A 27798-nucleotide genomic window follows, 5' to 3' on the forward strand; every position below is an offset into this window, starting at 1 on the left:
TCAATTTTCAGTACTATATTTTTTATGTTAAACTCTTAAAATTATAGTATCTTACTTTTTAAAATGTATCTAAGACCAACCCAATTTACGGTATGATAATAATTTAAAACTAATAAGTTGTAATATATTACAATATTATCTTAAAATAATAATATGATACAAACGTACAGTGTACCTACTATATACCTATTCATATAACTATAAATAACCCACTATAATAAAAATGTATACACACGTACACACTAAATATACAAAATAAACAAACACTATACATACCAAACAATTTTATCCCTGTAGTTAATATAATAATATAAATTAAAAAAAAAATAATAAATGGTCTACCAGTAGCAGACTCGGAAGGTTATCTTATTATAGATAATAGATATACATTATATACATAAATATTTACTTATATATACATAATCTATCATAATATATGATTTTTTTTTTAAGAATTCATATACTTATATTTAAATTATACATATTTAATATTTTAGTTTTTTCTTGTCCGTTTTTTTTCTATAGCTTTTTTTATGTTGTCCTTGATACGTGGGGGATCGATTATATCATTTTTTAGTAATCGTTTACTAAATTGCGGATCAACAATTTCCGAAAGCAAGCATTCTTCATAAAATCTACAACAGTAATTATTTTTATTTTATACCATAAATTACGTTTATATGTTAAGTTTTAACTACTATCCAATTGTTATATAATATAGAGGGTAGGGAGTAGACATACCACATACATATTATAATATATTATATCATAATATGTGGAACAAATTCGTTCAATCAATATTTGATAGGAATAAAATATGTTATCTATTTTTTATTGATACTTGTTACTTACAATGTTAAATATGGTTCCATTTTTGTTCTCCAAAATGTTTCACTATATTTTATTATTTCCAATTTGGTCCATTTTGTAGTGAAAATAAAAAAGTAGCATGCGTTTCGTTCTGTTATATGCATTTGGCCTTGTATTTGGTAGTAATAGCAACTATCCTCTTTCAAAACAATTTCATTGTTTTTAACCATCATATAAGACACCTTAAATTAAATCGAATATACTATTTTAAGTTTTGTAAATAACAAAATTAAAAATAAATACCTAATATGTTACCTTTATATTATTAAATATTAGTTATATAAAAGAATTATTTTAACTACCTTTTTTTCGAGAACAGCTTGTTCTAAACTATCATAGTCTTTTACAGAAAATGGACATTTTATTTCGACTGTAAAATCATTTTCAACTAATCCATCTATAATTATAAAAAAATAAAAAATAAATATATATATAATATATATATCCAATATAAATTAAATAAATACAATTCACTATTTAAATTAATTAGGGAAATATTTTTACCTGGTGTTGCTGCAAGGTATGGTATGCGTTTATCAATAAATAGTCCACACTTTTGAATAGGTTTTTGTATTTGTTCTTCCAACTTTTTTAATGCTGATTCTTCTGATAGCTTACCATAATCCATGGCATTTGTTTGTGGATTACCATACAATATATTATGCACCATAGTCTTACAAGATGTGCTAGGCCGCATCTTGCATACTTTACCGAAATTAGAAGCCGTTAGTCGGTTTCTTCTTTCAATAAACCATTTATTATTGTTAGCTTGACTCCTTGTGTCAAACTCCAATTTTTTTTTGTCAGTTGTTGAAATATCAAGTGATTTTATAAACTCCAATTTCTTTTTTTTTATTTCTTCATCGGACAAAAAATCAGTCAAAGGCTGGGCTAAACCATAAAATTCATCTGGCCCATTATTAGAAGTTGTTTTTGCTTTATATTTTTCAGATGATTTAAAAAGTACTCGTCGGTGTCTCAAACTTTTTCTTTTGTCTGTTGTGTATTTTAAAAATTTTTTTGCGATGATTCCTACAAAAATTCAATACTCATCAATATGTATTTTGTTTGCATAGTATATAGTATTATTTTCAAAATATTATATATTATTTATTCTTAATTTTTGTCAAAATAAATGTAATATAAAAAATACAAATTGAACACATCGATCGCTGTGACCTATATGCACCTACTCCATAATTTTTTATTTATTTTTTTTCAGAACCTATTTTTTAACAATATCACACATATTTATAACTTAAAAAAATAGTATGCTTAATAAAATATGAAAATGTATTCACAAAAAAAATAAAACTTTTCAAAATTATGAGTATTGACATTTAATTGGATCACACCCTTTATATTAGTGTATATTATTCTATTACAATATTAACTATTTATACTAACCTGGACTTTTATTAGTAATTTTTTTATGTATCTCCCGTATAAAATTACCACCTGTGTTGAACGATACTACCGCTGTTTGTACTCTGATATTATACGATTGTTTTTGACTAAAATTTATTCTTTTTCCTGCTATGTGTTTATTTATTATACTATTATATTGTTCGCAGTGATTATTGTCTACATCTAAAATTAAGCTCGTAGAATTTTCGGCTACGCGTTGAATAACAGAATAAATGTCATTCATTAAACCACATTTAGTTACTTCAAATACTAAATTTAGTTCTCCCGATTTTTGTCCCTTACAAAAATACGAATCACAGTTTTCATGTTGGCCGAAAATGTGGTATGGGCTGTTTAGAATATCCTTCCGTAGATCTAAAATAATCATAAATTATATATTTTATAATTTATTGTAAATGTTTAATGTTTTTTTTTTTATAGAAAACTTGACAATTAATTTTATTTTTGAAAATTCTTTTTAAAAATAATACAAACCTTCACTTTTTTTACTAAACGTTTCATTTGTAATTTTTCTGTGTTTTATTGCTTTTGTAACAGCAGTTCGAAATCTTAAAATATTTCTGGATATGAATTTTCTAATGAAGCAAGGATATTTAGTAATTCTTGTTAAGTTCATAAGTTTTTGACAGTAGTTTCGAAGTATATGGTTTCTGCATTCGATTTTTTGTATAAGAAATTTAGGTCCGTATGGCATTACTTCGTGCAATCTTTTGGTGACACTGCTGTCACCATTCCCTGTTGAATAAAATATATTTTTTTCAATGATTATTGTGCATAATAAGTATTAACAGTAATAGATTTATAATATTATATGTATTATGCATTTCAATATAGAACATAATTCGTACACACCGATTATTTTATTAAATTTCAACCCATGCATTTCGATGCTGTTTAGAAATCCCTCTGCAACCGCATCGGCTTCAATACTGGTAGCTCCTTTTTTCCAATTCAAAAAACACTTATGAATATTTGGAGATTTTCGAATAGATTTTGCTCTTTCACATATTACGCAATAACGGTTGCGAATACCAACAAATAATATTTTCTTAGTTCTAAAACCTATAATTTTTGCCTATAAAATATAATAGTATGTATATTAGCAGCTCTATTTTTGTCTGGTCATGAAATTTACAAACGCCACGATGACCCTATAGGCAGTGGTGTATTGGTAAAAACATTTTTGGGTATACGCACTTTAAGCTATATTTTATTGCATACCCCCATATACCCTCCAATACACCACTGCCTATAGGTACTTACTTAAAAGTTAAAATATAATTTATACTTACTGCTCCTGAAAATGCGTCGTACTTAGTCTTATAACTTCTCTTACTCCATTGTCCATCCGCAATTACTGGGCACATAGGCAAACCATCAATATCAACATAATTTGCTTCAAGTGCCAACCTTTTTTCTTCCATTCCAGCCTGCTTCATAACATTCCAAGCAGAAGCTTCTATATCCTCACTTAACACATCGCTATATTTAATATAAGTACTAGGAGCCATGTATGGTATATCTAAGCACGCAGTAAACTCTGCCAGTTGAGTAAATCCTATGCCGATTGCATATGTACCATTTATTACGGCTTTATTAATTGGTACGTAATCCAAATCTTTTTTTTGCGATTCAATCGTTGTTAGTAGATTACACATTCTACATTTAAAAACCCACGTTGTCTCAAACCCTTTTTTTATCTCATTTACGAGTTCAACATTCATGAATGAACATCCTAAACCAGGGGTATGTATTTTAGAATTTAAAATTTGTATTTGAGAAAATATATAATTTATATCCACAATTCTCCTGCCTCCAAATGAATCATTAGACACACTAAAATAAAGCAAATAATATATTTAAAAACTACAATATATTTTTTCATGTATAATTATTTTACAAACAATTATATAATGAACTTACGAAATTTCACTTTCCATCGACTTTTCAATATTATGGTTTTCTATATCTAAAATATTTATTTCACTAAGCTCGGTAAAACTAGAAATAGTTGTATTATTTGATGTTGCATGTGAAATATTCATACTCATATTTTCATTAGACAAAATATTTTCTCTATAAGAATATTATAATATTATTTATTATTATTATTTTATTTATTTATTCTTAGATTATTAAATGTATATAAAATGACAAAAATGTGTTTAAAAGAATTATTTTCATAACACATATTTTAGGGAACTTACGGAGATAAAATATTTATGTCGGCTTCTTGAGTCGGAGAATTACTTTCAACAAGCCTAATATCCAATCCAATATTTTCATTAATATTCAAACTGGATATCGATGTATCATTTTCTAGTTCTCTATTTTCATCAGCAATTAATCTAAATTTATTAGATAGTCAAATAAAATAAAATATAATATACTAGTAGTATTTTGTAGTTAAAAATGTAGTTAGACGTATCTAGTTTTAATTTTATAAGCTAAGGATTGAAAATTGAGTATTCAAGGTAAATATTAGCCGTTAGCTCAGAACAATTTTTTGTATACAGTGATCCTCTCTATAACAAGATATATCATTCGAGACTTGACACCCTACTATACAGTAGAGCGATTTTTTTGTTTTAGACTATAGGGGACTAAGTTTTAAATTAAGTTAAAATTAGTAATATGTTTTAAAATTTTAAAATTAATATAATATGTAATTTAAAGCACTTACCTCGTGTTTTTAGATCGTCTTAGCGCAAGTGACTTTGTGATGACTTTTTTAGACGAACGTTTTCGTTTAAGCATATTTTTTTTATTTGCCATTATAATAAATGTAGCGATCGTATAATAATAATTAATAACTGTAAAAATATTGTGTTGAATTGAACACAAAAATAGTATTGACATACACTACAAATATTTTTATTTAAATTGAACACCGATGAAATCACGTTGAACAATAAAGAAGGAATGGTTATTTTTCATAGAGTTTAATTTTTGATAATTCGAAAATTAAATAATTATACTTGATTATTTATTTTTGTACACATTTTTGGAAGTACAGCTATTAGCAATCTCATATTGTGACTTCCGTTATCCTAATTCGTATAACTAATTAATAAGAAGTAGGGACAGTAGTGTGTAGATATATAAATATATAACTCAATTTTTTTGGGATAGTCATAATAGTTATACTTACTTATATTATAATAATAACTGCAGTTTCAATTAATTTGAATATCGATTCAGGAATTGTTTTTTGCACTTTAGCAATACGTATACTATTATAATTCATAGCATGACGTAGCCACGTAGGGAAATAAGGGAGTTTTTTATAAGAATAGGTACTTGAATTATTTAGAACAAATTTTCCATACTTACCCATAGTAACTATTTTATAAAAAATGATTGAATTCAAATCAAATGAATTATCTAGTCAATCAGTGATAGAATATGTAGGAATACCGTCTATGCCGATTGCCCGGTTATAATAAATTTGTTTATTACAATTTCTATAATGTTCAATAATCTATATTACTATTTAGGTAGGTATATTATAGTATTTACTATGTAAGTCTATAATGGGCATAATATATTCCTGGAAACGTTTGTCGTCGCTGATAACCGACCCACGACCGGGCGGACAGTCGTGGTTGAAATTTACTTTTTGGCGTAGTGGGAGAAAATTACGGCCGCCGTCATTACCACATGCAGGTGGCAGCACATGATAGCTATGAAAAATGAAATGTAACGTCCTAAACGTGTTTACGCAAAACAAACGAAACGGCATCAAAAAATGATTTTAGAGTAAAAATACCTATAATAAATTTTATAGAGAACAATATTTCGGAGGGAATCTCATCGGGGTTTTGTATTAATCTAAATGCGCAACTCAATATTAAAGGAACAAAAATCTTTTTTTTTACATTTTTAAATAACTCTAACTTTTTTAATACTTAATATTTTGAAAAAACCCGATGAGGTTCTCTCCGAAATATTGTTCTCTATAAAATGTATTATAGGTGTTTTTACTCTAAAATCATTTTTTGATGCCGTTTTATTTGTTTTCCGTAGACGTGTTTTTATCGCTGAAAATGACTAGTGTAACGTCCTCTTAAATGTAAATCAAAATTCAAATATGCCGGTGCCAACTTGACTCAGCACCACAGTGGCGTATTTGAGCCTTCACCTAGGGGGGGGGCGATATTAAGAGGAGTAAACCACCCCCACCAATTAATACAATTTTTTTTAGACATAAAAAAACAACGCATTTTTATTATTGATTTAAGCACTTTTATTAAAGAATTTTTAATTTTTATTTACAATACAAAATCTATATTTCTTTTTTTTAGACTTGTGAAACGATTAATAACATCATCAACATTTATTACAATAGATTTATGAATGTTTAATAATGCCAACCCTGTAAGCCGATCCTGGCCCATTTTTGATCTTAGCCAAGTTTTTAACCTATTGAGAAAATAATATAAAGTAGCAAATATGGTTAATATAAGAATATAAATAATAAGAAGTGGAAAAGCCAAAAAGTGGATGTGTGAAGTCGAGGAGAGTAGTAAACGAAAATAACAAAGAGAGAATGTAACTACTATTACTAAAAACTAAATACAGAGCGATTAAGCATATGCCACATTCCGAATAATTAAATAATTAAATATTATTTATTTATTAATTAAAATATTTAGATACACTTATAAGTTCAACAATCATAAAATATTATTTTCAAAGATCTCTCGGGGGGGGGGGGGCGATCGCCCCTATCGCCCCCCCCTCAAATACGCCACTGCAGCACCAGCACATTGTCCGATCGGCTCGAAAGTGGTATCGAAATATTGCTAGTGAATTGCTAGATTTTGCTAGGTGATTTTTGGAATTTGCTAGATTTAGGTTTTTCCGGAAAACCGGAAAATAAAAAACGGCTCAGCACCGGCACATTGTCCGATCGGCTCGAAAGTGGTATCGAAATATTGCTATTGAATTGCTAGATTTTGCTAGGTGATTTTTGGAATTTGCTAGATTTTGGTTTTTCCGGAAAACCGGAAAATGAAAAACGGCTCAGCACCGGCACATTGTCCGATCGGCTCGAAAGTGGTATCGAAATATTGCTAGTGAATTACTAGATTTTGCTAGGTGATTTTTGGAATTTGCTAGATTTTGGTTTTTCCGGAAAACCGGAAAATGAAAAACGGCTCAGCACCGGCACATTGTCCGATCGGCTCGAACGTGGTATCGAAATATTGCTAGTGAATTGCTAGATTTTGCTAGGTGATTTTTGGAATTTGCTAGATTTTGGTTTTTCCGGAAAACCGGAAAATGAAAAACGGCTCAGCACCGGCACATTATCCGATTGGCTCGAAAGTGGTATCGAAATATTGCTAGTGAATTGCTAGATTTTGGTAGGTGATTTTTGGAATTTGCTAGATTTTGGTTTTTCCGGAAAATGAAAAACGGCTCAGCACCGGCACATTGTCCGATCGGCTCGAACGTGGTATCGAAATATTGCTAGTGAATTGCTAGATTTTGCTAGGTGATTTTTGGAATTTGCTAGATTTTGGTTTTTCCGGAAAATGAAAAACGGCTCAGCACCGGCACATTGTCCGATCGGCTCGAAAGTGAAATCGAAATATTGCTAGTGAATTGCTAGATTTTGCTAGGTGATTTTTGGAATTTGCTAGATTTTGGGTTTTCCGGAAAATGAAAAACGGCTCAGCACCGGCACATTGTCCGATCGGCTCGAAAGTGGTATCGAAATATTGCTATTGAATTGCTAGATTTTGCTAGGTGATTTTTGGAATTTGCTAGATTTTGGTTTTTCCGGAAAACCGGAAAATGAAAAACGGCTCAGCACCGGCACATTGTCCGATCGGCTCGAAAGTGGTATCGAAATATTGCTAGTGAATTGCTAGATTTTGGTAGGTGATTTTTGGAATTTGCTAGATTTTGGTTTTTCCGGAAAATGAAAAACGGCTCAGCACCGGCACATTGTCCGATCGGCTCGAACGTGGTATCGAAATATTGCTAGTGAATTGCTAGATTTTGCTAGGTGATTTTTGGAATTTGCTAGATTTTGGTTTTTCCGGAAAATGAAAAACGGCTCAGCACCGGCACATTGTCCGATCGGCTCGAAAGTGAAATCGAAATATTGCTAGTGAATTGCTAGATTTTGCTAGGTGATTTTTGGAATTTGCTAGATTTTGGGTTTTCCGGAAAATGAAAAACGGCTCAGCACCGGCACATTGTCCGATCGGCTCGAACGTGGTATTGAAATATTGCTAGTGAATTGCTAGATTTTGCTAGGTGATTTTTGGAATTTGCTAGATTTTGGTTTTTCCGGAAAACCGGAAAATGAAAAACGGCTCAGCACCGGCACATTGTCCGATCGGCTCGAACGTGGTATCGAAATATTGCTAGTGAATTGCTAGATTTTGCTAGGTGATTTTTGGAATTTGCTAGATTTTGGTTTTTCCGGAAAATGAAAAACGGCTCAGCACCGGCACATTGTCCGATCGGCTCGAAAGTGAAATCGAAATATTGCTAGTGAATTGCTAGATTTTGCTAGGTGATTTTTAGAATTTGCTAGATTTTGGTTTTTCCGGAAAATGAAAAACGGCTCAGCACCGGCACATTGTCCGATCGGCTCGAACGTGGTATCGAAATATTGCTAGTGAATTGCTAGATTTTGTAAGTATGTTTAAAATTACAAATTAGTCTAAAATTTTTTGTCCTGGAATCTTCAAATACTGAATATTATGCTACTTTTATTTTAGACTATGTGTGCAATGTGATGATTACAGAGTTAAAGATCAATCTGTATTATTATAGGAGTGCTTTATTTTCCATTTATACTACCTATATGAAAGTTATCGCAATATTCCTGATTTGTAACTCGTGGTCTTTTTTATCATTTAGCATCGTATATTGGTGCAAGTACCTATACTGTTTTTAGATACATTACGCTTATATTGACGGTTTTCTGTTACAATTGTTATTAAAATTCACTATATTTATTTAGTTTGTTAAAATGTCCGATCAAACCATTATATTATATTAAACTATTTAATTATTACATTATTAATTTTTATACACGCCAGAGTATTACAAAATATTCTATACTCCGTACCACGAGAGAACGTATACGGTTGGCGCATCCAAATGATCGCGCTCCGTCGTTCTGAGGCCAAATTTCCCCTACCATACCACCAGAGAACGTATACGTCAATCAGCTGATTAGTGTCTAGAGCGGCTCATATAATTAAAATATTACGTGATCGTGCAATCACGGATTCACGCATATCAATTGATATGTATTACATAATATTGGTTTATATTATTATTGGGAGCAATAAAAAATTTTTTTGGGTTATAAAATTTCAAATAAGTGCAAATACATGTGCGCCAACTGAAAACCGACTAGCTCCGATAGCGAACGACTAGTTTCGGCTTAAGACTGCTTAATGGAGAGGGATGCTCGTGTGCGAAAACGACGAGTTTTGGTCGGCCGCCGTATGCGTTCTCACGTGGTACGGAGTTTTTTTTTATACCAGTCCTAAGCCTGAAGAACAAGTGTGAAGGGAAATGAGTGTGTGCGCAAATGATTCTTAATGTTATTCTGGGTAATTACGTTGTATGCAAGTGAGAAAATGTTTAACTTAAAATAGACTGTATGCAAATGAAACGTATGCATCTGCACCGGATCCATACTCGGTACCCGGTTTATTGTTAATAAAAAATCTACCTGTAACACTTTATTGGGCATCATGCTGATGATCACACAATGTATACGTCTTAATTCTGTGGCATCATCATATAATAATCATGCTTACGGCCAGTATAATAAACTTGACAATTATAAATATGAACAAAAAATTATTATTATATTAGGTACTCAAATAATATTAGTACGGGAATATTTTTTTTATTATATTATAGTCTGTGATGATATTATTCACTAAGAAATAACACGATGATGTATACCACCTAACAATCAACATTTGTACACCACTCTTCCCACACCCTCCAACCATGTTTTTCGACAGTCCTCTACCTATATCTGTAAAACTAGTCTGCGATCTAAACATAACAATTATTAAACTAACATAATATTGTAGTATTGAAATTATTAATAACAATGGGAATAGCAACATTTTATGTATAGAAATGCATTAAAATGATTTTATTTTAACGTCTACGATAATATTATAAGATCATTGTGCTATCCGCATTTGCTCGAATAAGTCAATTCTAAGCTGTATAAGTTGGATGGAAAATCGTGTTTGTATCTACTATTATATTTTCTTAAATTGTTAATTGAATATAATACGTAATCAATAAAGACGAAATGGCAACGAAAGTACATTTCATCTATGTAAATAATAATAATATAAATTGAATTATGTATTATTTTATCGAAATAATTAAGTAAATTCATTATTCATTATTCAATTGTTGGGTGTCAACGTACAATCTCTGAAGGGTAAAATAATTGCTTTGCCTGTAGTACATAGTCTACGTTTGGCGATCACGTCGAGATAATATCTAGGTAATTTGAAATTTTAAGATTTGAAGGTGAGTATATTATCAACTTATGTATACTTATACAGCATGTGTCCATTGTTCAGGCGTTCAGGACTCTTGGATCTGAATACTGATAAGTATATTTTAGATTTTGAGCGATGCAACGATGAGTGATTAGTTTTACTATAATGTGTTTATTTATCTATGTACATAACTCCTAGGTGTATAATTGGTGTATTAATATGATCTTATGGTTCGACATGTTTAGTTCATAATTATTATTTTTAATTTTACGTAATTAATTTATAATTATTAATAGTTACTCAGTACTCATAATATTGACTTTATTGGTTATGTTTGTTTAACTCTTAAAGAGAATGCAAACTTTGAAGATCCAGCCTACTTAATAATATTTATTTAGTAATGTATACAGGTAATATACTTTATTTTTGATATGAAAATTTGTTATTTATTAATAATCATTAACACATAAGTTGGATTGTTTTTGAGATCGCGGACATTAGATGAATTTTCCAAAATTTTAACTTCTATACTCACAGTAGCATACAGTGAAACAGAAAATGCAGCGAAACATAGTTTGACATTTGTCATTAATTTACTTGAAGGGGAATCATATGAAAAAGAAAATAATCTTACGTCTTATTCTGATGTATCAGCTGCACTAGAAATAGAAGATGTATATGAAGAAGAAATAGAATTAAATACTAGTAGCAGTATTATTACATTTTTGAACAATATTGATCACATTTCTTTATACTTAAGTGCTGCATCAGTTATACAGTATAGTGTTACCACAAAAATAAATGCATATTTTCTTATTGGTTTTGGAAAAAATTTGGTCAAATTATGTTCCACTTAATCCTATATGGAGTAATGTTATGGTGGACTTATTCAATTGTCCAAATATTACAGCTTCATCAGCACCAATTGAAAGTGATTTTAATAATCTTAAGAATAGGATACTTAAAAATGAAAGCAAGCCAATGAAAGTAGACAGGTCAAACATTTTTATTATTCTATTTTATCTGAAAAATTAAATATCTAACTAATTAAAAAAAATATATAAAATATTGTACATCTTACTGATTTATATATTTATTTTTAAATAGATTTGTAGTTACTCACTTAAATTCTTTAAATGGGTCCATGAAACTTGCCCAAGACAAAATTATAAATAAAAAACATGATTTAGTTAAAGGTAATTATATTTTATATGTACCAACACTTAATAATAATAATCTAACAATAGAATCAACTCCAAATTCATTTTTTTTCAGAAAATTTCAAACCTTATATCAACTCATCAATGGTTACAATCGATGAAGTAAATAATTTTGATCAAGGTAAAAGAAATAATTCAAGACATAATATTTTTAATTATTTAAATTAAATTAAATAATCATACTGATTCAAAGAAAAATTTGTACGTATTTTAGAAAGTCAAAATGCAGTTGTTGAGAAATTTAAAAATCATGACGGATCTGATACAGATAACTCAATTATGTCTTCACTTCATATAAACGATCATTTTGACCTGGGTAAAAACATAAATATATACTATTTTAACTATCCTTTAGAAATGATCAAAATATATTGCATGTCTTATAGAAAATCCTAGTGACGACGGAAAGTCGTCTGATTCGGAAAAATCAAATATAAGTCTTTTACATGAAGAAAATTGGCGTGGAAAAGGAATTAATGATACATTAACAAAGAAAAGGCCATCAAAATACTTAGATCCTTGTCCAGAAATAAAGAAAATACTGAATAAATCGAAATTACGATCAAATAAAATTGTTTCCATGATCAATGGTAGTATATCTACTCCATTAAAAAAAAAAAAACAAAACTTTTATTGTCAATAACACATGCGCATTTGATACAATTCTATCAGTAATCTGCATTGGCTATTATGATTTTCAAAAATATAAAAACTATATTGAAAATATGAAAAACGAATTTTTGCAATTTTGTTAGTCGGTTGCAAAACACGGAGCTTCGACAAAAGACTACCATAAGAGATACGAACTTTTGAAAGTAAGTGGAATATTGGAAAGGCCAAATTCTGAAATGAGTGGTGTACAATGTTATAACGCCCAATGTAATATACAAAATCTAATAAAACAATTAAAAGTGATATCGGGTAAAAAAATTATCAATTGTGATAAATGTTCAGTGTAGAAGAATGAGTATCTCAATTTGTTAAGCCCGAATATGAAAATATTTGGTACAAAAGGATTCGCTAAAGAAACATTGGAAATAGAAGTACATAAATGCCTATCAATCAAAGAAGAACTTTGTAATTCATGTTTTAATTATATGGAAACAACTCATGAAGTAGAACATCATATATTTATCGATGTTGATCTTTTGGGATATTATGGAGATGCAAACTGCAAAATATCATCCATTCCAACAACAATAATGATAAATAAAAATCAGTAAGATAACAATAATTTTATTCTTGTATATATTTAAAATATCTATGTCTTAAAATATAATACTTGTGTAATTTTTTTATATAATAAATATTTTTACGTTGTTATTAAATTAAAAAAGTTAATAATATGTTTAGGTTTGACTTACTGGGAATTGTCAAATTCATTGGAAATAGTATTCTAGAAGTCAACCAAACTTTGGGTCACTACACAGCCTACATAAGAAGATCAAACAGCTGGGAACTTCACGATGATCTTAAGAAGAAAATCACACGCGTTTCACCACAACAAGTTATTAATGCACATATCCTAATTTATGTAGAAACGTAAAAAAATATTTAATTAACATTACTATTTTTAGTTTTAGTGAGTGAAAAAAGAATATCTGTTATAATAAATAATAAAAGTCATGCCCATTTTTTTGAAAAAATTACCTTATACTCTGAATATTATTTTATATGACCACTATTGTATAAGAAACTAACAGAAAAAATTGGTTCAAATTTAAAATGTTAAAATTTGATTAACCAGTTTGTATCAAATATTTTATCACTTATATACATTATACGTATACGTGATATGAAATTATTTTATATCTCATTAAGTAATATAATATGACATACGTATTAGATTAACTTTGTTTATGTAATTTTTTACAGATTATTTGACTACACCACTTTTATTATGTAAAATAATTGACAAACTAAATAAATATAGTGAATTTCAATAACAATTGTAACAGAAACCCGTCAATATAAGCGTAATGTATCTAAAAACAGTATAGGTACTTGCACCAATATACGATGCTAAATGATAAAAAAGACCACGAGTTACAAATCAGGAATATTGCGATAACTTTCATATAGGTAGTATAAATGGAAAATAAAGCACTCCTATAATAATACAGATTGATCTTTAACTCTGTAATCATCACATTGCACACATAGTCTAAAATAAAAGTAGCATAATATTCAGTATTTGAAGATTCCAGGACAAAAAATTTTAGACTAATTTGTAATTTTAAACATACTTACAAAATCTAGCAATTCACTAGCAATATTTCGATACCACGTTCGAGCCGATCGGACAATGTGCCGGTGCTGAGCCGTTTTTCATTTTCCGGAAAAACCAAAATCTAGCAAATTCCAAAAATCACCTAGCAAAATCTAGCAATTCACTAGCAATATTTCGATACCACTTTCGAGCCAATCGGACAATGTGCCGGTGCTGAGCCGTTTTTCATTTTCCGGAAAAACCAAAATCTAGCAAATTCCAAAAATCACCTAGTAAAATCTAGCAATTCACTAGCAATATTTCGATACCACTTTCGAACCCATCGGACAATGTGCCGGTGCTGAGCAGTTTTTCATTTTCCGGTTTTCCGGAAAAACCAAAATCTAGCAAATTCCAAAAATCACCTAGCAAAATCTAGCAATTCACTAGCAATATTTCGATACCACTTTCGAGCCGATCGGACAATGTGCCGGTGCTGAGCCGTTTTTCATTTTCCGGTTTTCCGGAAAAACCAAAATCTTGCAAATTCCAAAAATCACCAAGCAAAATCTAGCAATTCAATAGCAATATTTCGATACCACTTTCGAGCCGATCGGACAATGTGCCGGTGCTGAGCCGTTTTTCATTTATTTACTAAACCAAAGAAGGATCAGCGAGCGCGAGATTTTTGTACTTATTGGCTACTTGATCGGATATCGGCAGGCTGGGCATTTGAGCTGTAATAGTAGGGAATACCCACGCTGTGAATTTTAAAATCTGGTCGGTCGCAAATCTGGGCTGTATGTTACAGTTTACCTGCCCCTTGACGTTCTGTACTGAGGTACCGGACAGACCCGAAATAGGGGCTGTCCAACGAGACACCCTTAAGCCCAATTGGGCAGCGCAGTCTACGGTGATCGCGCTTATCTGAGACGCAGAATCAATCAAAGCGCGCTTGGTGTGCAACATACCACCCCAGTCACGGATGTGAATTAGCGCGGTTCCGAGAACGACAGACGATGAATTTTGCGCATTACTACCGAAAATAGACGACTGTGCTGTGGTTTCTTCACGGATCAACTGACTATTACATGTTGGGTTACTGTCCCTATCACTGATGACCGTAGTCAGCGTACTATGTAGCAGTGGATGATGTCTACGGGGGCATTTAGTACATTGCACAGATGACTTACACTCCGGGGCCCAATGGCCAATGCGCAGGCAACGGAAACAACACCTATTTTCACGAGCCCAATTTTCCCGAACGTCTACGGTCCATCCGGTAAATTTGTTGCATGTCGACACTGCATTCGACCCCTTGCAAATGGGACACGACACGTTCGACTTCGATGTTCCCGTACTGGTCATCAACGATGAGGACTGTGGCCTCTTAAAATTATTAACACCGGCATTATAATTTTTCGGGTTGACATACGATTTTTGAAGGGCGGACTGTTTTACTGATTTGTGAACGAACTCACGCGATACACTGGGTACACACTCCAATACCTTATACGAGATTTTACGAAGGACAATAAATCTTCATCGGTTGGGAACCCATTCGCAAGTTGAGCTTCAAAAAGTTTGATTGAATATGACGGCAAGCATCGCGATGCCAAAGAAAATAAAATGAAGTCGCCCAGATCCGGAATTTTCATTGACTCAAGTACCGAAACCCCTTCCTCAAAGGTCAATAAAAATTTGCTTAAATCAATTAATGTTTCGTTTACGGACTTAGGCGCGTTTAATAATTGTTCGATAAGTGAGGATGCTACTAGTCGCGGTTTATCGAAACGCGCGGTCAATTTGGCCCACGCCAGTTGATAATTATCACCGCAAACCTGTATGCCGGCTATCGCTTCTAGTGCTTTGTCTCGCAAACAACCTGTTAAATAATAAAACTTATAAATTTCAGTGATATTCGAGCGCTGGTTGACACCATAGAGGTAAAACGGTCTCGGAAGGCCAGCCATTTAAAAATATCACCGTGAAATATGGGTAATGGAATTTGTGGCAACCGTGCTGGTTTGAAATTGGACATGTTACGCACACTTAAATTTTCGTTGTCTACCGAAACGCCTTCTCCCTGTGACCCGCGCGAATTGTTAATTACCATATCAGCATTACTACAGGGGGGTTAACTTCAATGTTGCCCCCCTCGAGGACTGACTCTTTCGGGACCCATAGTCTACTTGGGAAATAATGGACCCTTTTCGAAATGACCTCTCAATATTGTGTTGCTTTTTTACGTAACGGTGGGCTGTGGCACGAGAATACGTTAGTTCACGTAGCTCTGCAACCTGATCCATGGGATACTCGGAATCTCGACTTAAATCAACCAAACAATCAATAACTGTGTTGCTCTCAGTTGTGAACGCTGTCCATAACTCTTTTACTTCACTCAGAAGAACCACCAATTGTGGAACTAAATCCTCGTCCTCAATACAACGCCACGCGAGCTCGTGTATTGCGCGTATATTTCGGATACATTCATTACGACGCAAGATGGCCTTTTTAAGTGCGCGGTTAACGCGGTCGGCTTCCTGATCGTCCATCGCAAAAATATATTATACGACAGAAAAACAAACAACTAAATATAAATTAAATTTCAAATAATACGAAATATACGCGTTATAATACTATACGTATTAGTGCGTCGTACGTGACGGCAATTAGGTAATAACCGCTGATCGTTCACTATCGACCATCGATAATAGATATAAAAGTCATTTCTACTGATGAATAACTAACACAACGACGGAATAATATCAACACCACGAAAACCCAACTGCAATATGTCACACTAACCGCACCGGCTGTCGGCCGTACCAATATACAAGGTTTGTTATAATACGAGATAAACGTAAAAAGAAACCACGCTCTGCTACCAGTAATGTACCACATAAGCTCCTGCGGAGATGGCGGTTGGCCTTAGATAGTGGTAAATAATATATATAATAACTGTTACCCGGATTATCTCCAACGACTAACGTAACTTGCAAAGGAGCGGGTGACCAGTACAACATATACTTATATAAGACACAGTTTTTTATGTGCACCGTCGTGCTATGAATGTATAATAAATTAATAAATACCACATAGATTATAATACAAAACGGTGGGCGCCCGAAAGATAATAATTAATAATGCGATCGATAGATCGCTACATAAACAATAATAATAATAATCACCAACAACAATGATAAGAATAATACGAGTGATAATAATAATGATACTAATGCGAATGATAATAATCACCCGGTACGATGATTCAATGCTGCCAACCGAATGTATTCAAATTCCCGGTGTGAGCAAAACAGACGACGGTAGACATCACAGATGGGGATTTCCGCGTCGGCGGCTCGAACTGATATACAACACCGGCGTCGCAAAATACGTCGGCCAATGTCCACGGATTCGGAATACGATGTAACGGTCGTACAACGGGCGTCAGATATGATCAATCACGACTACAATCCGAGCGAAACGCACTCGGAACTCGACCTTAGCTCTTGCCCATGATTACACGTATTCGCACAACCGAACCAGAATCGTAGATAATATAATTAATGCAATGGATGTGACAAAACACCACACGCGTAAGAAAAAGACGGCGCGTCGAACACGACGACCACACGCAGGTTATGTACGTGGATGTCGCACACGACCAAAAAAAGGTGACGACGTCGCACGGGAGAGCTTCAGACGACTGGTAGGCGCTCGGGGTCCGACGCCGGACACACACCGACATCATATACATATCAGAGGGGAGGAGAGGTACGTAGAGCCCGACGAGCTTCTCAAGTACAAAGGTCGTTATATTCGAGCCGTTCGGTATCGTAACACGAAACGATAACGATAAGCTGAATATATCTCGAACATCCTCCCCCCCTTGGAGAACGGTTAATAAGAGATGTCAAAATTCTCGGCCCTCCATGACCGGTGATATCGTGCCAATGGCGAATCATTAAAAATAGACATGTGGGACGATTTGCTTAATAAAATCGGGTGTTTCTGTGTCTCGGGTACGTCGGCATTTAACAAACCTGCGGTCATCTATAAACGGACGAAGAAGTGCCACTGGTTTGATGTTGATCGGGAGATTATTTGAAAGATCGTGAAACAATTTGCCAAACGCGACCCGTTGGGAACATTTTACGACGACCACGGCGGCGTGATTCAATTCATCACGTGATAAAAAATCGGTTTTATGAGGTAGACATCTACAACCACTAATAAACCTTTTTTTTTCCTGTTTAAATCACTGCATGGAGGCCGAACTTGATCATTTCTTGGGTATTGAAATTGATCAGAGACCTGATGGTTCAATTTTCATACACCAATCTTCATATTGCAAGCGCATTTTAGAGAGGTTCAATATGGAAGAAACCAAAGTCCTGCATATTCCCACAGATCCACAACACTCATTAGATCCAAATTTGTCAGGATCATTGGAAGCAGGGGAAGTTCCATACAGAGAAGCAGTTGGAAGTTTGTTGTATCAAAGCCAAATAACAAGGCCTGATATAACTTTTGCAGTAAATCTTGTCAGTCGTTATCTAGAAAAGCCTCTGACAATTCATTGGAATGCGGTGAAACGTATATTTAAATATTTAAAGGGAACATTTAATTATGGTTGAATTTATGATTCTAGTGTAACACCAAAGTTGCGTGGATATAGTGACGCAGACTATGCTGGTGACACAACAACGAGACGATCAACATCAGGATTCATTTTCATGATGGGAGATGGAATCGTAGCATGGTGTTCACAAAGACAAAAATCGGTAGCACTTTCGACTACTGAGGCAGAATACATAGCGCTGAGCCAATCTATACAGGAACTAACTTGGTTGACGCTACTTATCAGTGATCTTCTGGAGCCACAGGGAGATACACCTGTTTTGTATGCAGACAATCAAAGCGCCATCAAACTAGTGAAAAATCCAGAATACCATAAGCGAACAAACACATCGATATTCGCTATCATTACATTCGTGAGAAGTTCAGTGAAGGGATGTTTTCTCTGGAGTATGTGCCAAGCAAGGAGCAGTTAGCTGACATATTGACTAAGCCAACTCCACGACCAAGATTCCATGAACTCAGGGAGATGATGGGAATAAGATATATTAATTCTAAGTTAGGGTATATTGTTTGAGGGGAAGTGTTGAATGTAAACAACACACCCTATAGTATGTAGATTATAAGTAAAATTATTCACACTGTAGTACAGCAGACGCTGAATAGGCATTTTGTATTACTAGCATCATATTCGTTCTATGTAGTAGCCTGTAGGACGATTAGTCGTTGTTTTATATTACGCCTCGGAGCACTATAGTTATTCGTATCAATTATACATATTATTATTATATTATTACATATATCCGATCTTATTATTATTTACCTTTAGCTTCTGTGTATCTGGTGTACTTCAACAGCTATGTTTGTAATATTTTGGGTTTCACAAAATATTCTAAGGTTCTTTAACGTAAAAAAATACGTTTTTATAACATGGTTTTTGCCAAAAGTATTCTTTAGTTATTAAACAAATTACTAATCTTCCTTCTGATCTAACACTTGCTATTTCTGTTAATTGTTTATTTTGGTTCTTAAGTTGTTCCACTTTACCGAATTTTCTTCTGAACTCAAGGGAAATGTTCTTATTCATTTTAAAATCTTGCGAGACACAGTGGCCTATGGCGTACTCCGCTGGTGCCTCAAATAGGTTCCCTGTCACTTCATTAACATTTTTGTTTGATATTAGTAGTCTAGCTTTTTCTTCGGTGTAAATTTGGTATTCATTAAGAGGTTTATTTTCTTGTGCTGTTTTGGTGATGTTTATCCTACTAAGAGCATCTGAGTTTGTATTTTGAATACCCGGTTTGTAAATAATGTTGTACTCATATTCTTCCAATTGCAATCTCCATCTTGTTAGTCGGGCCCCTGGGTCTTTGACTCCGAACAACCATGATAGTGGCTTGTGATCTGTTATGATGTTGAATTTAGAACCGTAGATGTAATGTCTAAATTGTTTCACTGCCCATATTATGGCTAACTATTCTTTTTCGGTTGTATTATAGTTAGTTTCCGCTTTATTAAGTGTGCGGGACGCATATGCAATTGGTAGATCTGCACCGATTTTGCATTGTGATAATATGGCCCCAATTGCGACATTACTAGCATCTGTAGTGATGTTGAATGGTTGATTGAAATCGGGATACTGCAGTAATGGTTCATTTGTTAATATGTTTCTGAAATAATCAAATGGATCTTGGCAAGTGTCTGACCAATTAAATTGTTGGTTTTGTTTTAATAAAGTAGTAAGTGGTTTTGCTTTTTTACTAAAGTCTTGAATAAATTTTCGGTAGTATCCTACAAGTCCTAAAAATGACTTTAACTCTTTTACGTTTTTTGGTGTAGGATAATCTATTATGCATTGTATTTACTTCGGGTCAGGTTTCACGCCATCTTCTATAAAGATATGTCCCAAATAGGTTACCTCTCGTCGAAGAAATTCACATTTTGCTGGTTGAAGTCCATGATTTTTAAATCTTTCAAATATTTGACGAAGATTCTGCTCGTGGTCTATTAGTGTTGTTCCTATGACGATTATATCGTCTAGGTAAACAAACGATTTCACCCCATTTAAACCCACCAACACTCTGTTCATAAGGCGCTGGAAAGTTGCCGGTGCGCCTTTCAAACCAAAGCACATTCTATTAAATTCGAAATGTCCTTTCTCGGTGCTAAAAGCTGTTTTTTGCTTATCTTCTGGTTTTAATGGAATTTGATGATATCCACTGGCCATATCTAAACATGTAAAATATTTAACTTTTCCTAGTTGTTCTAGTATTGTTGATATATCTGGCATCGGAAAAGCGTCCCCAATGGTTATCTCATTGAGTTTTCTAAAGTCAACCACAACTCTATATTTCTGTAATCCTGATGCATCCGACTTTTTTGGAACTATTAAAAGTGGTGCATTCCAAGGACTTTCACTTGGGCTAATTATTTCGTCTTGCTCGAGTTGTTCAATTTGTTTATCGATTTCCTTCTTTTGTGAATAAGGGAGACGATACGATTTCTGAAAGATTGGTTGGTTTGCTTTTGGCGTTTTTATTTCATATTGAATTGATTCTGTGCATGATAATTTATCACCTTCCAAAAAGAAAATTTCGGAAAATTCAGTACATAATCTTATGATGGATTCTTTTTCCTCTTGGTTCAAATGGTCGCATCTCAGATTTTCTTTTAATAATTGAATACGATTGTTCGCATTATTTGGAGTCCCCTGGTTCTGTATACATTTGATGGGCACTGTTTCAAAAATATCATGCGATAGCTCATTTAATTTCGGTACATTAATTATTTGTGTAGTTTCTGTTGGATTTATTACTGTTATTAATAATTGTCCTTGTTTTATTGTGTTTAAAACATTTCCACAAATTATGTGTTCGTTAATGTTTTGAGCGTGTATTAAAATATTGCACGATTTGGCTTCAAGTTCGGCTGATACTCGTATTGGAATTATCACTTCACTTCGTGACGGTATGGTTGTTGTAGTATCCTCCGGGTAAGTGATTACCTCGCGCTCTACGTCGATGATAATTTTGTTCTCCTTCAGAAAAGGTTTGCCCAAAATTCCATCTCCATCAATAGGGAACGTAGACGGTACCACTTGAAATTTGGTTTCAGAAAGTTTGTTCTGAACTGAAACTTCCGACATGAAGTTGCTCATATCAAGGTTAAGCCATGTTGAACCGATAGTTTGAACTAAGTGACCGTTTATACCCTGCAGTTGATGTCGATCATGGGTATTTACTATCACTTCGTCGCTTAAGTTATTAATTTTTATTATGTTGAGATCCGCTCCTGTATCTACCAATAGGCGGAATTTTCCTGTGAGAGATTGAAGACTTGAATATGCGACGTGATTATCTTCCATTTTGATTACTACAGGTAGTGTTCTTTTTATGCTTGGGCTAATTTTTGATCTCCTTGACCGAGCGCTCGCCCGACGTGCTCGGTCTGGACTCGTTTCCCGACGTGTTTTGTTGATTGTATTTATTGTCCATTCTTTTCTTTTTAAAACAATCTTCTTTAATGTGCCCCCTTGCTTTACAGTATGTACACGTTAATTTTTGTACCATTTTTGGTTGTGGTGTGGTATTTGGTTTTTGAGTAATCTCTTGTTTTTGCTTATTTTCCACGGCAAATCTGCAGTTAATTGTATTATGATTATTTCTTTTACAAATATTACAATATTTTGTGCTATAATTTGTTCTTGGTTTAGAGTTATTCTGAAGAAGGCGTCTGGCCTCTTTGTTTGACTCAAGTAACTTTTCTTCTTCTAGGCTTTCTTTAATAGCTTCTTCGAGAGTCGGTATGGTTTTTGCTTTTATTATTTGCCTTAAATTGGGATGTAGTCCTTCTACATATGATGTGAGGGTGGTTTCTTTGATATAATTCCGAATAGCATCTGCTTCTACTGGTTTTTTACCTGTTATACTAACATTACATAATTCGTGGAATAATTTCTCTATTCTTCCCGAATAATCCTGTACTGGTTCCCCTAATTTTTGCCTAGTAGAGTTAAGTTCCAGTTGTAAATAACCAGGTGTACGTTTTGTGCAAAATGCTGATTCTAGTAAAGATTTGCATCCAACCCAGTCTGATATTTCCCTATTTTGTGTTACTGTAAATGCTTTACCGCTTAATTTAGTGCTAATCGCTTTTAGTAAAATAGGTTTACACGTTTCTTTTACGCATGACATCGCGAATTCGCAAGCGTTTATGAAAGGGTAAATATCATCGTCATTTTGGCCATTAAAATGAGGTATGAGTTTAATGGCCGTTTCTAGAGATAGTTCCGACATTTCGAAATTAACGATTGAATCGAAGCTGATTAAATCAATTTCGTTATTTTTATCAGTAACAGAGGGATTAATTTTTGTTTTAGAACGTGTAACTCGTGGAGATATGTGAGGATCTGTATGTATGTTATTAATATTGAAATCAGGGTCTTTGTCTGTTAGGTCAGGACTACTAGGACAGCTGTTATCCGAATTACTCGACATACAATAATCTTATACTATTGTAGTTAAAAATTTAAAAAAAATTATCACAATCAAAATAACGTTAAATATTATAATGTGCATATACAATAGTGATTAGGTGTATACTAAATAGTAAATGGTATTACTTACAATATTGTGACAATTTTCGCGATTGAATTCATTGTTGTCTGCTGGGTAATTCGAACTGTGACGGAGAATGTTCCGGCGATGTCCTATATATGCTCCACGACAGAATTGTTGTGGGTCAATGGGTTTTTGTTGATGCCGCGACTGCTTAGCGTCTCTTACAGTGTAATGCAAGTGAGCCGTAGAAATGAGCACGATGTCCTCCCTGAATTATTCGAGCGCCTCCGAGTGTGTTTTCAATAATGCCGAGACAGTGGATTTTGTCGAGCGTGTGAACAGGATGTGCCACACCCGAGTATTCTGCTGACTCGCTGATACACGATTGTATGACGTGTATATGGACGTTTTACGTATTAAAACGTAAAACGTATAGGACTTATAAAACCTATAAAACGTATAAATTGTGTTATTACCACCTGAGGGACGACTGTGTATTGGGGATGCTGTATTAAACAGCTAGCACTCGTTGTCTCCAGATAATAAGGCTTCCTTTGTTAATATTCCGAAGGTACCGCTGCCACCAGTTGTTATGGTCTCACCGGGTTGATCCGCCGAAACCAGGTATCGTTGAGTTCGTCATTTCGGAAGTCTTTCGACAAGGAAGATGAGATGTGATAATACACTGATAGGTTTAGTTATTTAAGTAAAATAATTTATTGAGACCAAAATTACTACACACTATGTTTAACTGACGCAGACATACATAGACTGACTCGCCCGTACGGGACGGTATTCCATTGTACGTATCTCTAATGTCAAGTCAGCGTTCTTTCCCCACATTACAAATTGTTCATATGATATAATATTATAATGCTAAATTATATAATAATAATAAGCGGGGCTCATGACAATACAAAAGTTTTTTTATAAACTGTTTATTATCTGGAATGAGATGACCGTCCAATCATATTCTGAGTCTATAGACATGATGAGCATTGAAGATACAAATAAACATTTTTTACATCAAATAAAAGTAAGATAATGAATTTATAAATATTTTAAACATATTTCTTTCATAGACATATTTAATTAGAGCTTAGAAGAAGAAAACAATCGTTTGTCATCAATAATTAAAAGCAAAAATATAATAATAAACAAGCAGGATAGTTTAAAATCTAATTGTAAAACCACACTGGAATAAGCAAACAAAAAAATATCACAGCTAACAGACAGGGTATATGAACTATGAACTTATGACAGAATTACAATTAATCAAATGGTCAACATCTGCGGGTGATTCTGCAAGTATGCTCTGTTTGTGAATAACACATCACAATATTATACTATAGCATAGTATTCATCATCAATTCGTTTAATTAACATTCTATTAAATTTTTGCACAATTAAAACAGTTGAATGATAAGTTTAATTCATCGTATAACAAGATTTGCAATTACCGTAACCAAATAATACAATTGAAAAATGCTCAAAATGTAAGAATGGTTTATAATGGGAATTTATTTGTAATAATTGGTATTAATTATTCACAATATAATATAGGCATTAGCTAATGAAATCGGCGATCCAGCAGTGATGCAAAAAGTTAGGTTAGGTGAGCTACAAGCGAAACAGAATGAGAATGATTCAATGAAAAAACTGCATAATTCAACTGGTACTATAGTAGTCATAATTAATATTATATATATATATATTTACAGTTGACACATTATTGTCGTGGTTCGTGAATGTCATTTTTGTATTATGTATATCTTTTGTATTTTATTAAATATTAATATGACTTAGGTAATGGTTTTTCATGTCAGTTGAGTCTACTTATTAATTAAACTTATACCTAATTCTTTAGTAGGTAAACACCAGAAAAATGGAGAAAGCATGTACAGCACTTAATGACTATAAATTAAAAGATCCTCAATCAAATGTAGAAGAGTTGACTGAATCAGTAGAAATTTGGAAAGAATGAATTAAAGCATTGGATGTAGAAATTACTGCTTTAAGAGTTCAATTGCAATATTATTTTTGAAGTCTGAATTTGATCACCAGCTTCTTGAGAAATTAAAAGTATTGTCAATGTGTTATTTTATACTAACATAATAACTAAATGATTATAATAATTATTTTTATTTATTTGTTGGCCGAGTTAAGTGATAGTAACATCCAACAACTTAAAAAGAAAGACTCTGTTAAAAAATTAGAAAATTCTATAACATTACTTTAGTCAAAATATGAAAAAGTATGTTTAAGTATACATTAATAGTTAATATGATTTATAAAATTTTAAAAATGATTACAGGCGTCAAAAATAATTGAACAACAAACATCCGATTTGAAGGAAAGATATATGAGAATATATGATTTAGAATTTAAAATACATACCACTAATGAAAAAATTCAGTAAGTAATAATAGTAGTAGATATATTTGAATGATGATGCATAAAGTACCAAATTCTAATACGACTAATACTTTACAGAGATGGTAATATGTGTTCAATTGATTTTTCGGATCCTAAAGATATTTTTATAAAGGTAATTAACTAATAAAATTAATTAATAATATCATCAAAGGGTTATAATATAGTTTTATTAAATAGAAATTGAATGGACTTGAAAACCGACAACTTGTGGACCTATTAAGCATAGATCACAATAAAATTTGTTAATCGTTATTGATTTTAAACTAAGTACATTATAATTATTCATTATTAAAATATATATTATGATAATAACTGAATAATTTATTTAAAAGAATAAATACTTATTGGAAACACAAAAGTCACGAACATTGATATGAAAGATGGAACACTTCAATTCAATATTTGAAAAAACACGAAATAATGATTCATACCAATTAAAAAATGAATTAAATCTAAATGACAAATTAATAGAATTACGAAATAAGTAAATAATAAATTTAATACATTATTCGAGATCATAATAAATAAATAATATTTTATAACATTCAGACTAAAACTTATTGAAGGAGAGCGGTACGCCGGTACGCCTTTAAAGAAAGATTGGACACGACTATATATAATGTTGAATAAAGAAAATTTATTTTCATAAGTTCACCTGATGATTAAAAAATATGGAACAGCAGTTAATAGGTACACGAAAAGTAATACTGTGAAGTGCACCGTCACCGGTTCGAATCCCGATCATGGGCGTCATCGCTTTCCGGGCAGTTCACGCTAGAGACGGTTTGAATGTATTATGCTAATTGGTGCAAGATAATATATAGACACCCCCCCACAATCATAGAAATTACAAATAAACATTTTTTTATAAATTTATAGTTTTTATATTCTTAACTCGACGCTTTCAACAGTTTCAGGCGTTTCAGCCACGATTATCATTTATCAAATGTTGATTAGGTACTTTATTACTTTATTAATTTATTGAACATTAAAATTAAACATTGCGGTCAGCATATGCTCAACCAAGACCACCCATCCCCCTAACATTGGTAGTGCAGTGCACCAAAAGCAGTATACTATCCGCCTCTGGTTTACACTGTCTGGAAAAAGAAGCTGCCGCCTCCCACATGGGCATGGTAGAAACCTACGGGTTTCCAGGGGCCTATTTTTATTTTTAAATCTAGTATCTAGATTTAATATAGTATCGTATAAGTGTGATTTAAAATATACTAGTTCCGTCCCGGGTTTTTTATATCTTTATGTTATAATAATAAAAAAATGTTAGTATAATATACTATATACTAAATATAATAAATAATTTGTACATATTTTATTGTACACTATTCATTTTTAATATACATGGTGATTCAAAATTTATGTTACAGCCATTTTATCATATAAATATTCAAAATAGTGAAAAATGTATGATACAAAAGTTTTTTTATTTAAAAACATCTATTATGATTTTACAATTTAATAAATGTTTACAAAGTTTTAGGGGGGTTTTGAGTGGTCAACTTTAAAAATTAAAATGGAAGCCTATACTTTTTTTGCAATCATAATGTAAAGGATATTTTTAAATACATTTTAGTGAATGAACAACATTAATTAATGCAAAACTCTATGCTTGAGAGCTATTCAAAATTGTCAGAAATTGCATTTTCAATTTTTAACCACATGACGTGCGCCGACAGGTAGCTAAGCTAATGGTTTGCTTATCAGTTATCATGTGATAATGTTTCCGTCACAATGCTACTGCGAACCCGTATCAGAATAAAATTAATTATAACTTGTTTGTCACCGTTTATCCCCAAATACTAAATATCTATTCAGGAGTGGCAGGGTTGACGTGGGGTACTCAGTAAACCCAGCCATAATAATGTTTCGGATCTTGGTTTAAAAAAAAAAAAAATATTTCAATAAAAATTAATTTATACACCTGATATTTTACATCTAATATTGCTAAGTTGATAACTATTGTGAACACT

General features: G+C 32.5%; 1 protein-coding gene and 2 pseudogenes across 2 annotated transcripts in view; 2 read left to right on the forward strand and 1 right to left on the reverse strand.

Moving 5' to 3' along the window:
- LOC149055217 (uncharacterized) overlaps positions 1–27798 on the reverse strand; it is a 29827-nt gene continuing 2029 nt past the window's right edge. Inside the window, exons 2-12 of one of the 2 annotated variants that reach the window (XM_089228252.1) lie at positions 23441–23822; positions 4506–6720; positions 4222–4374; positions 3591–4134; positions 3151–3373; positions 2773–3033; positions 2278–2652; positions 1375–1902; positions 1173–1267; positions 853–1052; positions 1–635 (exon numbers count right to left, since the gene is read on the reverse strand). In XM_089228252.1, coding sequence (XP_089084378.1) covers positions 494–635; positions 853–1052; positions 1173–1267; positions 1375–1902; positions 2278–2652; positions 2773–3033; positions 3151–3373; positions 3591–4134; positions 4222–4349 — 2496 coding nt within the window. In that variant the 5' untranslated portion in view covers positions 4350–4374; positions 4506–6720; positions 23441–23822 and the 3' untranslated portion in view covers positions 1–493. Of the gene's footprint in view, positions 636–848; positions 1053–1172; positions 1268–1374; positions 1903–2277; positions 2653–2772; positions 3034–3150; positions 3374–3590; positions 4135–4221; positions 4375–4505; positions 6721–23440; positions 23823–27798 lie in introns of those variants that run through there. The other variant, XM_089228253.1, reaches the window with a different exon arrangement.
- Positions 18503–19291, forward strand: LOC149055218 (uncharacterized; annotated as a pseudogene).
- On the forward strand, positions 24282–26523 carry LOC149055219 (uncharacterized; annotated as a pseudogene).

The sequence above is a fragment of the Diuraphis noxia genome, unplaced genomic scaffold (assembly GCF_037042655.1).
Source record: "Diuraphis noxia isolate RWA-SAM2 unplaced genomic scaffold, SU_Dnox_SAM2 contig0005, whole genome shotgun sequence".
NCBI classification, from domain to species: Eukaryota; Metazoa; Arthropoda; class Insecta; order Hemiptera; family Aphididae; genus Diuraphis; species Diuraphis noxia.